This window comes from Neovison vison, chromosome 6 (assembly GCF_020171115.1).
Source record: "Neovison vison isolate M4711 chromosome 6, ASM_NN_V1, whole genome shotgun sequence".
Taxonomy (NCBI): domain Eukaryota; kingdom Metazoa; phylum Chordata; class Mammalia; order Carnivora; family Mustelidae; genus Neogale; species Neogale vison.
In genome coordinates, this window is record NC_058096.1 from 120,285,351 (window position 1) to 120,300,978 (window position 15,628).

Below are 15,628 nucleotides of genomic sequence, written 5' to 3' on the forward strand. Positions count from 1 at the left end.
TTACTAAAATAAAGTATGGATGTGGTTGAAACATAGGACTTCAAAGACCTAATATTATCCCGACCTCAACTGCGAGGATCACTTTAACTCAATGGTGCAGGGCTGACTTGGCCTCTGCATGCTTAGGAAAGTATAGCTCAGCTCCTGGTGAAAAGGGACAGTTAGTGGCCCAGTAATCTACTCTAGAATTACTTCTGCCCTTCTTCTCTGGCAGCAGTGCTGGGATGGTTCCCAAGAGCTGATCCATTTGGCACTCCCTGTGTGAGTGCAACTTCCCTCCCTTTCACCCCTACACCACGCAGCCCCCTTCACCCCCATCCTAGACTGCAGTCTGCACAGTCCTGTTTATAACACTCCCCCTCCATCTATCACCTATCTCCTGGCTTCCCTTCCCTGTCTCTGGAATCTGTACTCAGTGTTCGTTACGTTAGCATGACTGCCTCTAGCAACCTAGACTCCTTTACTCCCTTGTTTCTCCACTAAGTCAGCCCTCGATAGTGATGATCAGATCAGAATTTGAGTTCCTAAATGTTGAACATGGTTAGAAAAAGTAAACTTTAAAATAAAAAAAAAAAGTAAACTAAGGGTCAGAATGATCTTCCACAAATTCCAGATTTCTTTGTCTGTTTTACTTATTGGCACCATTTTCTTCTCCTGTCTCCTAAATAGAGGGGTACCCCAAGGTGCATTCTTGGTTTTTGTTCCCTTCTGTGGAACTCTTATCTATACCCATGGCTGCTATTACTTCCTTTTTGTAGATGTCGCCCAGTATTCATCTCTCGCACTACATGGGACCCTCATCTTTAACTGTCTTTGGGGGTGAGGGTGAGCTGCCTGCCATATTTCTCACTCCAAGCCAGCAGCACTGATTCAATTGCTTTAGCCACCTGCCCCACCTTAGCCACTTACAAAGATGTGTTCTTAGTAAAAGAAGTGACAGGTCTTCCTGAAGAGAGGAGGAAGGCTCCTCAGCAAATGCAAATGGCTTGACCACTCTATTAGAGCATCCCGCTTCCTCCCAGACATCTTCTCAAATTCCACATTAAAATGAAATCCCTCCCTCTGGAAGTATCTTTCCATGGCAGTCTACCATTGGTGTTGATGGTGCCCTCCTTGTTGTCACTTGGGTTTACAATTTGGACATCATTCTGGACTGCTGTTCCTCACCCCAAGTCCCAGTCCAACCCACTGCATGCCTGGACTTCCATGGTGGTCCCAGAGCTAGCCTCCTTGCCTTCCACTTCGAATCCATCAAACCCATCCCTCACATTTCCAACACATCAGTTGGCTCTCCATAATAGGAAGTTCTTGGGTGAAGTGACCCCTAATGTTCTTCTGGCTACAAAACTCTAATTTTGTGCTTAAACATCATTCCCTTCTCTCAATTCAAAAGCCTTCCATCATTCTTCCATTGCTATAAAATTAAGTCCAAACTCTGAAGGATGTCCTTAAAATCTCCTCCCAATGTAGTCTTGAACGGCTTCCATAACATTATCATCTACTACTTCCTTAAAAAAACCCTCTGCAAACACACCCTGGTTTATTTTTTTTTTAATTTTTACTTAGAGAAGTACTTTAATATCTATTGTCTAATTAGATTCAAATTGACCCTGAGAGTTGTTAGAGCAGGTCTTTTTGTTTTGTTTTGTTTTTATTAACATATACTGTATTATTTGTTTCAGGGGTACAGGTCTGTGATTCATCAGTCTTACACAATTCACAGCGCTCACCATAGTGAGCTCATTTTTGTTACCTTCATTCTTCCTGTCTTTTAGTGAACACCCCTTCCTCTCTCCCCATCTATCTTCCAATTGTCCTTTGAGACTCAGCTCAAGTCTGGTCTCCTTTAAGAGAAGATTAAAGAGTACACCTATCATGATGAACACTGAGTAACGCACAGAATTGCTGCCTCACTATATCACACACCTGTGACTAATATGGCACTGTATGTTAACTACAGTGGAATTAACAATTTTTTTTGGAATTAACAATTTTTTAAATGTTATATAAAAAAAAATCCTTTTGGACAGCTGGAGACTCACTAAAAACTACTCTTTCCTGAACTCCTGTATCACTCATTTAATATATTTGGCTGATTCTCAAGGCAAACATGACTTTAAACATCACTTTAATAACTGTCATTTATCCAAGGGTACCTGGCCCTGTGCTTATGCGTATTTTTTTCGAGTTCTCACAACACCACGACAAGTGGATGTTATTATTTCCACTTTATAAATTACAAATCTGAGGCTGAGGCTGGCTGAGTGACCTGCCCCCAAACATACAACCAGGGAGGTGATGACACTAAGGGTAAGATTCAGTTTTGACTATTCCTGTGCTCATTCCCACCATATCATACCACATTATTTAATCTCCAGAGTTAGAATGGTATCCGCAGAGCTTCCCGCAGAGGAAGGGTTCACCAAATGAATTAGTGATTATGATAATTAACTGGCTTCTCCTCAGTATATGAAACCAGCATATAATTGTCATCAAAACCCCATGATTATGTCTTTTTCTCTGGGAGTGAAGGACTAACTCTAATTGTCCTATAATTTAGACTATGTAATAAATCCTCTTTCTTATTCTGAAACTCATTATCATCTGATAGTCCTTGGAACTCCATCCCCTTTAATTTCCAAATGACAAACTTTTATGCATATGACATAGTCTTTGCTTTGATAAGCCTGAGTCATTATTATGCATTTATTTCTACTATTATCTAATCCTATTGAGTGTTATATCTTTAAGACACGGATTACCAAGGATGTTAATACATGATGTTAATGTAGGAGTACATGAAAGAAAATTAAACCAAATCAATTGAATTTATTATCCAGTTTTAACTACTTATTCTGCCATAATGCTTATGTTTAAAATACATAAGAGGATTTCAAATAAAGTTGATTTCAAAACTGAGCTTGTCTCTTTGATAGTCACAGTTCCTGAAGACACATCAGCCAAATTATTTTGCATACTAACAAAAAATTAACTTGGGTTTGTTGATAAAGCTATGCTTCTGGGTGCTATGTGCTGTTCTCTGTTCTAAATGGTTCTATCTTCCTAAAACTCAGAATACTTGAGGTAAAAATTCTGACCTTCTTTGGGGAAACTAAAGCCTTTAAACCGGGGTGCCTGGGTGGTTCAGTCAATTAAGCAGCTGCCTTCAGCTCAGGTCATGATTCCAGCATCCTGGGATCAAGCACTGGGCTCCCTGCTCAGTGGAGAGCCTGCTTCTCCATCTCCCTCTGCCTGCTGCTCTCCCTACTTGTGCGCTCTATCTCTCTGTCAAAAAAATAAATAAAATCTTAAAAAAATGCAACTTTTAAATCAAAAAGTCCAGCCTCTTTGGAGAACAGTGTGGAGATTCCTCAAGAAATTAAAAATAGAGCTTCCCTACGACCCTGCAATTGCACTCCTGGGTATTTACCCCAAAGATACAGATGTCGTGAAAAGAAGGGCCATCTGTACCCCAATGTTTATAGCAGCAATGGCCACAGTCGCCAAACTATGGAAAGAACCAAGATGCCCTTCAACGGATGAATGGATAAGGAAGATGTGGTCCATATACACTATGGAGTATTATGCCTCCATCAGAAAGGACGAATATCCAACTTTTGTAGCAACATGGACGGGACTGGAAGAGATTATGCTGAGTGAAATCAGTCAAGCAGAGAGAGCCAATTATCATATGGTTTCACTCATTTGTGGAGCATAACCAATAGCATGGAGGACAAGGGGCGTTAGAGAGGAGTAGGGAATTTGGGTAAATTGGAAGGGGAGGTGAACCATGAGAGACTATGGACTCTGAAAAACAGTCTGAGGGGTTTGAAGTGGCGGGGGGGTGGGAGGTTGGGGTACCAGGTGGTGGGTATTATAGAGGGCACAGCTTGCATGGAGCACTGGGTGTGGTGAAAAAATAATGAATACTGTTTTTCTGAAAATAAATAAATTGGAAAAAAAAAACAAAACAAAAAAAAAACAAAAAAAAAAACAAAAAAAAAAATAATGAATACTGTTATGCTGAAAATAAAAAATAAATTAAAAAAACATGGAAAAAAAGAAAAAAAAAAAAAAAAAAAAAAAAGTCCACCCAAGCTAGGGTGAGCAGACATCCTACTCTGCCCACAATAGTTCTAGTATGTGCCTATTTTTCTAGCTGTGTTGTTAATAATTTCCTTCTTCCCTCTTTGATGTATCTCAGTTTTAACAATAAATTATCTATTCATCCTTCCCATAGCTATTTTGTTTTCCCTTATGGAACCGAGGATTTTTTCTTAGGGCCCAAGAAGTTAAATTATGTCCTCTATTGGCAATCACTAGGAAGGCCTCCAGTAAGTAATGATCACCAAAATGGGCCAAGTCAAACTAGACTAGTTAGATCCCTTTCAAATTACATAAATCTTCCCTGGCATATCTTTCCCTTGATGCAGAACCTGGTTTAAACCAACACTTTTAGAGAGAAGCACAAGGCCACCTGGAGAAGAAGCATATTTGAAGTTCATTCTTTCCGCTATGCTGTAGACCTGCCTACACTCCATTCCCTTGATTTTCTGGAAATCCTGTCTGCTCTGCCATCTCCTCTTCAGACCATAGACATATACTCAATAGGGGCCTCATGGGATCTCAGTATCAATTCCAAGAATATTTGATCAAGTCGCACCAATGTGATTAGGGACATACATGCTTAGTAAACTTCTATTCCATATGGGTGAAACAGCACTATTACAAATTAATACATCCTGCTTATGCAAGTGGTAGAATTTGGTCATTGTGCTAAGACTGCTAATGCATACACCCACTATTTTCCACTCACTAGCTGAAATGCTCTAGTACATCATGATACTTGGTTTTATTGACCCAACATTTGCTTATGGGACAGGAAAGTTAATTATCTTCACATTTGAGATAAACGAGGGGATGTGGCCAACAGTGGTCTTCTCTCTGCCTCACACCCTCACAGCTTCATGCCACACGCCCAGTCTATCTGTCCAAACTCTGTTCATGCTGCCTCTCAATGGGGCTTTGACCACTCTGTGCCTGATTCTCAACTGTGACCTCAATCCAGATTTTTCCTTGGTGGTGAATAGATCTTAATGCTTTTATATTTGTGTATGCCTATAAACTGAGACAGAGGCAGCTGATGATAATAAATCCTCTCTTCTCTGCTGAGTTCCTTCCTAGAAAATGATTTGCTGGGGCACCTGGGTGGCTCAGTGGGTTAAGGCCTCTGCCTTCAGCTCGGGTCATGATCCCAAGGTCCTGGGATCAAGCCCCACGTCGGACTCTCTGCTCTGCAGGGAGCCTGCTTCCTCCCCACCCCCCGCCCTCTGCCTGCCTCTCTACCTACTTGTGATTTCTCTCTCTCTGTCAAATAAATAAAATCTTAAAAAAAATGCAGCCTCTTTGGAGAACAGTGTGGAGATTCCTCAATAAATTAAAAATAGAGCTTCCCTATGACCCTGCAATTGCACTCCTGGGTATTTACCCCAAAGATACAGATGTCGTGAAAAGAAGGGCCATCTGTACCCCAATGTTTATAGCAGCAATGGCCACAGTCGCCAAACTATGGAAAGAACCAAGATGCCCTTCAACGGATGAATGGATAAGGAAGATGTGGTCCATATACACTATGGATTATTATGCCTCTATCAGAAAGGATGAATACCCAACTTTTGTAGCAACATGGATGGGACTGGAAGAGATTATGCTGAGTGAAATAAGTCAAGCAGAGAGAGTCAATTATCATATGGTTTCACTTATTTGTGGAGCATAACAAATAGCATGGAGGACAAGGGGCGTTAGAGAGGAGTAGGGAATTTGGGTAAATTGGAAGGGGAGGTGAACCATGAGAGACTATGGACTCTGAAAAACAATCTGAGGGGTTTGAAGTGGCGGGGGGGTGGGAGGTTGGGGTACCAGGTGGTGGGTATTATAGAGGGCACGGCTTGCATGGAGCACTGGGTATGGTGAAAAAATAATGAATATTGTTTTTCTGAAAATAAATAAATTGAAAAAAAAATGGCATATTAAAAAAAAAGAAAATGATTCCCCCCCAAAGAAGAAAATGATTTGCCCACACTATGCGTGCAATATATAGTCGATTTTAAAATCTCAAATCCCAGGCAGTAAACCACTATTAGTAACGCTTCCTAGAAGATAGCAGGCATCTTATAGAAACATGCCATTTATGCTAATGCTATGTTTACACATACAAGATTGTCCCTAGTAATCAATCTATAATAGTTTAAAAATGGCTAGTAATCAGTTGATTACTGTATTAAAGACATAGGCGTGAAGAGTTAAAATTTTATCATTGTTATGAAAAATTGTCCTTAACAATCATTCTTTTAGTAGAAGATAACACTTCATATTTCCTACACATTCAAAAGTGGGTTGAGTTTTTTTTTTTTTTTTTATTTTTTTCCCCCCAATTTATTTATTTTCAGAAAAACAGTATTCATTATTTGTTCACCACACCCAGTGCTCCATGCAAGCTGTGCCCTCTATAATACCCACCACCTGGTACCCCAACCTCCCACCCCCCCGCCACTTCAAACCCCTCAGACTGTTTTTCAGAGTCCATAGTCTCTCATGGGTTGAGTTTTAAACAGAACCACAAGTAATGAATGACTTTGAAGGTTTCTCTCTGTTCCCATTGGTACTGAACTTACTTTATTTTTAAAATGGTTCCCATGTCCCATTTCCTGCTCCTTTCCCCATATCCCTCTAAAGCAATCAGCTCAAGTCTCTTTGGGAAGATAAATGTTCTAGTAGAAAGGATAATTAAAGGTATTATTTAAAGCAAGATGACAAAATTTAGATTATGGGAAGAGGTATTTTATTTTAAAATAGCCTTTAGAACAAGTGTCAGTTGGTGAACTTCTGGTTTCAGTTTATTCCTGAAATATGGCTTTGATCAGTGGTACTGAGCAACTATTTTCAGGGAAGTGAGCTATCTAGTGCAACCTACTCCAAAGCTCATTGTTCTCATTAAAAGGCAGAAACTGACAATGAAATCTATATATTGCATAGAAATCAAATTTTTTTTCTTAAAGATTTTATTTATGTATTTGACAGACAGAGATCACAAGTAGGCAGAGAAGCAAGCAGAGAGAGAGGAGAAAGCAGGCTCCCCGCTGAGCAGAGAGCCCGATGCAGGGCTCGATCCCAGGACCCTGAGATCACGACCCGAGCAGAAGGCAGAGGTTTAACCCACTGAGCCACCCAGGTGCCCCAGAAATCAAATGTTTTAAAATGGAATGCTAACGTATTAATGACTTTTGTAGTTGTTTACCCTCAATTTTAAGGGCTCCTCAACTAGAAGTGACTTCTAACCTTCTGTCTTCACATGTCTCACATGGTGCATAGTCCACAATGTCCAAGTACTCAGTATATCAGGGGCCTTATGGGTAAATGTGCCAATAAATAACCAAGACGCACTTTTGTACTGTGAACATTCATCTTTCAATAGGAGGCCCCCTTGGGGTTGGAGAACTCCTGCGTTTGCTTCCCCATCAGTTCCTGGGTAACAGGGAGGCTACCTGGAACACTTAACTAGAAAGAGTAAGGGCTTCACTACCTAAAGCAATGTCCACAGCATGAGGAATCCACCTGCCCAGGGTACAGAGCAGAAAGGGGAAGGGAGGCCAGAGGAATCAGATTTGGGTGTTACCTCGATTGCTAGTTGGAACTGCTCGTGTTCCCGCTGTAGCTGCTCTGCTTCAGACAAAGAGCTGGCATTGACCAGGCTGGCGTTGAGCATTGACTCCCCATTGCGGATCCATCCCAGGACCTGGGGAGTTAGGACAAGAACACAGATGAATGGCTTTTGCAACCTCCCCAGAGCTGTGGCTTTCTCGGATGGGTCCTTAAGTCAGACCTTGCTATCTTCTGACTGCACCTGGAGAGAGGACAGGAAGACTCTGGATAATTAAAATGTTCATCTCTGCCCTCTAACCTGGCATTTTGTGCCATAAGGCACTTACTGTAAGTATCAACCTCATTCTTAGCTACATATATTCCTTTCCACCCTTATTACCTCTCTGTTCCAATTTCCTTACCCATTTCATTTAAACATTATCTGATTGTATTGTATATACATTTCTGAAGTTCTTGCTAGAATGTAGAATGGCTTAAGTAAATAAATTCCATATATAGGCATTCTTTTCTCTCTTTAAAAACTCAGTTCAGATGCCAACCACTTGAAATCTTCCAAACCCAGTTACTCCCGTTAGAAACAGCTCTCCCTCACCCAGTACCCCCACACCATACCACCTTTGTGACGCACCAAAGACCTCCTTGTTCAGTGGTTTTGACCTACGTTTCAACATCCCACCATACCTCTTCCCCCCAGATGTAAACTTCTGGAAGACTAGGGCAGTATGAATCATGCTTCGGTCTCACACAGTGCCTAGCACAGTGCCTTATAAATGCTAAGTAAGCAGAAATGTTTTTGAAAAAGGGAACAATTATCTATAGACAATATCCAAATTACACCTGAATGGTGGGTCCAACCTTCTGTGCCTTACAAGATAGACACATTTGAGCTCTGAACAGATAAACAACCCAAAGGGAGGAGGAAGGAGAGAGAAAACAAGGAAAACAGCATCAATAATCCATACACCGGATCCTTAGAAAAAGGGGGAATAAGTTATAATTGATTTAGATTATCTAGAGGCAATGGCTAGGCTAAGTAAAATTTCTAGGTGACCTTAATTAGTACTGGGGGAAAGAAAGTTCAGCTAGGGAATATTAGAATAGAAGGAGAAACAGCGGAAACGGTCTAGACAGTCCTAGGTGAAATGGGCATGTGGCAACTCTCCAGCTAAGATCTCGAGTCAAGTGCAAATAATCACATTGGAAGAATCAGGCCTTGAAAATACACCTTGTGTCTGGTCACCAGAAAATTGCTAAATATTTTCTTTATTAGGAAGTCTAAGAGTTTGCTTGGAGAGGAGATAAAAATTCTTCTGGAATTTCAAGATCAGTAAATATCATCCATCTGTTATTTCAAGGAAAGGAGAAGATATCACAATCTGTTTCAGATTTTTGCAGATTTTTTTTTTCCTCCTCTCAACTTCTTCATGCTAAACAATTAGAAAAATACTAAGCCTGGTCTCTCCTATTCCATAATCCTCACAAACATTTCTCAAATTTCCTCCTTAGGCAGAATATGACTGATGGCATATTGTACATGGGTAACGGTGGGGCGAAAGTCCTGCTGAAGCTGGGCTGTTCGGATTGAGATGTTAATTCATGGCCAGTCTGGCAGATTGTGGATGAGATGCCAAATCTGTAAAGCAATTAGTGGCAGATCTAACGGCTCTGAGTGTAAGTGTGAAGTCTCTGATGCCAGTGGTGTGCTGGGGCTGGCTGGCTAGAGGTGCTAATGACTTCCAAAAGCTGCCTGTAAGTTTGGGTACACACATACATGGACGGTATGCCCAAATGCTTCCGCTCTTTAGAAAATGGAGCTCACAATGTATACTTTGAACTATGCAAGTCCTTCTGCCATGATTCATTGCGTTTTGCTTGGTTCAAGATTCATTTGAGGGTGTCACAGAAACATTTACTTTGTGTGCATCACAAATCAACATTTGAGGGGCAATTTGACTCCCTCTGGGCTTCCTGAGTCTTGCTGGCATCTGTTCTTCTCTAGTTTCAGCCAACTGGAAACATCAATTACAGCTATGGTGTTGGGGACCTCCATATACAGCTTTCCATTTAGATATCATAGGCTTCAGTCTCTATGTCTTTCTTTAAGTCATGCCATATTCTTGATATGCTTGTTCATTTTTATTTCCCAAATGCTGTTTAAAAAGGCATCCCAGGCATCTAAAGCAGGAGTTTTTATTTTAGGAAGATAAAAATGCGTGTTTCTATACCATGGCTTAGGTTCAGGGGTGGGACTAATCCCTATAACTGAGTCTGTCCCAGAAGCAGGATGGGCACAGTGAAGAAACACCTGGCCTTTTTACTACCTGGCAAAACCACCTAAGCCTCTGGGCCTCAGTTTTCTCATCTGCAAAGTTCAGATGATAGTGCCTTCCCTTCTTCCAGCAGGGTAGATGCAGCATGTGGTAAGACAGAAAGGGTGGTGATGGTAGAGATGGTGATTTTTCATTTTGGAGCAAAGCTAGGTAATGCTATGATTCTTTATTTATTCCTCTCACAATGAGAAGGAAAAAAGGCTAGGGCTACTGACTTTTGTTCCAGGATCTGTAGCGCTTGCTGCCGTATTCTGATGTGATGTGGAAACCCCAGCTGTTTTGTTAGCACCATTCTCTGTTGTCTGATCAGCTGACAACTCTTGTTGGTATAATTTTCTATTTCTGTCATCCTTTATTTTTCGGTTCATAAAACTGGTTATTTATGCTATGAGCATCCAAATGAGTGCAAGGGAGTAGAGGAAATATTGTAATAAAAATGGTAAAATGTTTTTACTAATCCTGTATGGTCTCAGAAACATCATGTGAAAGTGTTCTGCAAACCATAAAATGTAATGCATAATATGAACATTTTACGTTGATCAGTTATCTGCTCAACCAACTGAGCCACCCAGGCGTCCCTTAGGCAACAATTTACCTATAGGTAAGATGACCTTTAAGGAACACTTTGAATCCTCACATTCCACACTTCTTCCAAAGTTAAGACACACACCCTACAACCACAGGCTACCAGAGAAAGTCATGTCTATAAAAATGAGGGACCCAAGGAGTATTGCTGATTGCTGCTCGGGGACTCAGGAACCAGCTAAGAATTCAGCTCAGTCTGAACTGAATGTGTGAACTGACAATGGGGACCTACTGTTTCCTCAGGCCAAGGAAGAAGGGACCAACCCCAGTGAGAAGACTGGATGTGGATGTCCAAAAATGATGATGCCATCTAAGCGAGGAGGGCTGTCCCCTGTAACTGGCAGGCTGGGAAGCTGCTTGTATATGGCTGTGTTTTCTCTAGGTCATGCTGACAATAGAGCTGAGGAGACCCTCAAGGCCTCTGACTGTAAGACCTGATGTTGCTGATGACTTACCACAAGGCACAGTCTTTTCTGAAACTCTGGCCACAGGAGAAATGGCCGGTCCCTCAGAGGGTATCTTGGAGCCTGGCATATTTCCAGCACTACTTAGCTCTAAAGATTCACAGTGTATGAGAGTCTATGCGATCGTCCTTCCTGGTTTTATAGACTGTGACCATGGATCTTCTTAATTTTCTCCGTTTTGAAACAAATGCTCATCCCTTTGATCATCTCTCCCTGGGATCGACCCCGATTCCTTTCTGCCTTTATGAACAGCACAGAGAACTTAACAGAGCAGTATTTTTGACAGGATAATACTCCCTCCTTTGTTTTCACTGTTCATTTTAATCGTAAGCAAATTTTGGCTTTACTTGGCCCACAAGGGTAATTTAAGTCAGTGTCTTTAGTAGACAAATAAGTATGATTTCTTTTCCTATATCTTAGAGCCCCACTAGATATTGGCTTATTTTCTGCTAACGACCCTGTTCTGCAGGAATACATATGGAAATCCACTTAGTTTCATGCATCTTCTTGGATTATCTAATAAATGTGAGGTCATCTTCGCCAGAGTAGTAATTTTCCTGGAAAACAGTCAGAGCATTCTGTGGGGTTGGGGAGTGATCTGAACTATTTTTCTAGAAGAAAGGGGGCATCTGAACGGTCTAGGGTCCCAGACCATGAGCTGTAATCAGGGGAGTGAATTCCCTTAAAGAGTCAGCATTTCTCCAGAGGTGTCTGGGCCATCTATTTAAGATAGAGAGCCCTATGTAACCCCAAAAGAACATTAAATAATTAAATAATTTCATTTGTTCTCAACCCCGACAATAATTTTCAGTCTGACATCTGTGGCATCATCTCCCCTCAAAGCCTCAGTTTAACATAATGGTGGTATAACTACACTACAGCCAAATTTAAACCTCTCATCTACGGGCTCTAATGCTCAACTGTGAAGCAGCACATTGTTCTCTCTCTTTCCATCCCCATTAATGGCATTTCAATTAAGATGTCCTTTTTCTTTCTTTTTTTTTTTAGTATATTCAAAAGAGAAACTCTCAAGCTTGTGTCTAAATTTAGCTCTGCTGATCAATACTGACATCTAAATTAACTCCCTCTTTCCAAGTGTCAACAGCTTCCAAATCAATATTTCCTGCTCCACCAGCTTCCATCAAAACACAAATGCCTTCTCTGAAACTGGATCAGACAACTCCCGAAAGAAAGAGCCCTACACTGACAAGGAAAACAAGTTCACCTAATGAGGCATGGTGGCTTAACAAAGCAGCAAAATCCATTGGCACCTCCCAAGGCCGCTGTCCTTCACAAATGCCTTCGCGGGTTTCCTGCAGATCGACTCAAGCAACCCAGTATGGGTTTGAACTACATGTGTCATCCTCACCATGGTGGGGAGAAGCAACTTTCTCCTGCAGAGAAATTTTCTGTCCTCCAACTCAAGAAACATTGAATAGGAACGTACTCAGAGATCCGTCAAGCCTGGAGTATTTGTACATAGACAACCTACTTCCCCATTTGACAAACTACCTATCATCACTCCAACTTCCCACCCTATATGGAATGTATACTCAGAGGATAAAAAAATCATTTCCATTTTCATGCCAGTCAAGAAGAACATGATTAGGGAGTTGACTTTACTACTAATGTTGGAACAAAATTAAATACAAAAATTAAAAATCAGGAACAAAAGTATCTATTTCATTTCACAGGCAAATAAGAATGATTTTCCTATTATTTGTTTTGTTCAGATGATCCCCTCCTGCCCCTTTTGGCAGGCAGGAATAAGAGTATATGAGCAGCGGAGGGCTCCCGTGACCTGTTGGAGCCTGCTGACCCATCAGGTAGGGGCCACCTTTTCTACCAGGCACAGGTCATGCTGTCTTCTCAGAGGTGGTGCTGTGAAGGCCAGGAATATCCCAGCCTATGCCCTGCTAGAGGGCTTCCTTCTATTTTTCCTAGAGCCCTCGGGCAGGAGTGGGGCCCAGGAGAGGCAAACTGTGTGACTGTTGATAAAGGAAGCACGGGCTCAAATTCCAGCTAACAAGTCAACAGGCCCTGGGAGCACCAATCCTGTGCTACCTCAGTTTCCCACCTGTAAAATAAACATACACCCCTTTTCCCCATGGGTCTTTTCTCTTAAAATGATATTATAAATGAGAAAGAAGTTCTCATCTAAAAAGTAAGTACAACCATTATTACCAAGAGCCTCAGAATTTGTATACTCATCACTGCTCTGGGTCTGCTGGGATTTCCACCATGTCTCTCCAGAGATTCAGGTGCGATCCCAGTGTAATTATACAGAGAGCAGTCTAGATGGCAGCTCTGTGATCCAGCCTGCCTCTGTGCTCAGTGATCTCACCTGTGCTGAGGACAGACCTTTAGCACAGTGGGTGTGGGTTCTGGCTGAGCACTGATTGGGAGAAGTGGAGTAGAGAAGACAGTTTTGCCCATTATAATAAATAACAGTATAATAGCGAAGACCGAGGCATTAACAAGAAATACTCGGAATATAAGAGAATAGCAATGATTAAATAAAATATCGTGTTTTGGGGACGCCTGGGTGGCTCAGTTGGTTGGACGACTGCCTTCGGCTCAGGGCGTGATCCTGGAGTGCGGGGATCGAGTCCCACATCGGGCTCCCAGCTCCATGGGGAGTCTGCTTCGCTCTCTGACCTTCTCCTCGCTCATGCTCTCTCTCACTGTCTCTCTCTCTCAAATAAATAAATAAAATCTTAAAAAAAAATATCGTGTTTTTATCCCCTGTTCCAAATTAATAGAGTTAAATAAGACAGTGTAATAGCCACAGTGCCTAAGAAAAAATGCTTAATAGGAAAAAGTTTCTTGGCTTGAGATTTTTGGGTAGGGCTCTGTCTTCAGGGAACAGGGGTCTGGATTGCTTGAAAAAGTGTGGAGCAGAAGGAACTATCATGGAAGTGCTATGGAACCCCCCCCCCCCCCGCGCCCCACACACACCAGGAAGCCCTCCTAGACCAGTAGAGGGCGGTGACATGTTCTTTGCTCCCTGTGACCATTGTCTGGTGACCTCTCTAAGCTTCAGTGGCCTCATCTGTAAATCGGGAATAAGACCTGCTTCAGAGAATGGTTGTGAGGCTTGATGGAGAGATGGGTGTAAAAGGTTCCCAGCACTCAGTAAATTTAACTATTATATATTTGTGTTTCTTCAATACCACTGTGTAAATTTCAAAAATCTCCATTCATTATGCTGATAATTAAAATTTAGTCTATTCATAATATAAATATGTAATTAAAAAAAAAGATTTTATTTATTTATTTGACAGAGAGAGTGATCACAAGTAGGCAGAGAGGCAGGCAGAGAGAGAGGAAGAAGCAGGCTCCCTGCTGAGCAGAGAGCCTGATGTGGGGCTGGATCCCAGGACCCTGAGATCATGACCTGAGCTGAAGGCAGAGGCCTAACCCACTGAGCCACCCAGATGCCCCTATATATAATATTTTTAAATGCGTCTGGGCTCCCCTTGGGCCCCGGGCCTGCTCCTGGTGTGGGGAAAAGGTATGCAGAGTCACCAGTGTCACCAGAACTTGGAAATGGGTAAGTGAAGGAGTGGTGGTTGGGATTCTGAAAGCGAGGCTGCTATCTGTTGCATCTAAAACCAGATCTAATGGTACAAGGTGCAAACTACAAATGCGTCCTTTTTCTCTCCTAACAATCTAATGAGAGCATTCAGAACTTTCCAAAGTCGTCCTCAGTCACTGAGTCTCTTCTCTTCCTTTCTGTCCTCCAGCCTGACATGCAGTTTGTGTGAAACGCAAATCCTTGTCAAATCCATGTCAATAAACATAGGCAGGGTTTAGAGCCCCGTTGGTTAACTTGGGGCCCCTGAGTGCCTCATGCAGGGCCTGACACGTAGTTGAGAGTCAGTGGGGACAGTTTCCCTCATTCTTTTCAATATGCAGGGCAGCTTATAAGAAAATTGTCTTGTCCTATTAAAGTCAATTTAAGAAAGAGAAGATTTTGTTATCTCTATGAGATGTTGTACTAGCCGTTTTACCAAAGGACTTACCCAGGTCTTTAGGAACCTCTAGGAAAACACAGGAACCAATGACACATTGGAGGGGCCGGGCTCACCTGTTTGACCTCGGCCTGCAGGTGCCGCAGCTGGAGGCACTGTTCCAGTCGCTTATGGGTCTGCTCTGCGTTGAGCTCCAATTCATGTTGCTTCTCATGAAGGAACTCCAGTAGCTCTTGCACCTGGGCTGCCAAATCAATGTCCTTCTCACAGATTAACTCAATTCCTGATCAAAAAAAAAAAAAAAAAAAAGGAAACAAGGAGAAATGAGGTAGTAGGACCAAGACCCTATTTCCTGCAAGATGCATAGGAAAGCAGGAATGCAGAAACAGCCAGGAGCAGTGCCCTCCTGCCTTTACACATCCCTCTGGGAAGCTGGACAATGTCAGAACAGACTTTTGTTCAGGGTGTCCAAACCATGTCACCTCTTTTGGATGATCTGAGCCTTTGCCTGGGATCAGCTGGGGCTACGAAGAGAGGTGGTTTTCTGGGAGTCCACCCCAGAGAAGAAAGCCCTTCGCAGTCCCTGCTGGGGAATTTGCTAACACTATAATAA

At 42.1% G+C, this 15,628-nt stretch overlaps 1 protein-coding gene across 22 annotated transcripts in view; it reads right to left on the bottom strand.

Annotated features, from left to right (window-relative positions):
• The window catches only part of KALRN (kalirin RhoGEF kinase), a 661,720-nt gene that overhangs the window by 269,439 nt on the left and 376,653 nt on the right, over positions 1-15,628 (bottom strand). For all 22 annotated transcript variants that reach the window (XM_044252163.1, XM_044252164.1, XM_044252161.1 and 19 more), the window contains 2 exons: positions 15,132-15,298; positions 7,676-7,795 (listed from right to left, as the gene is read on the bottom strand). In XM_044252163.1, the coding sequence (XP_044108098.1) occupies positions 7,676-7,795; positions 15,132-15,298 (287 nt within the window). The remainder of the gene's footprint in view (positions 1-7,675; positions 7,796-15,131; positions 15,299-15,628) is intronic.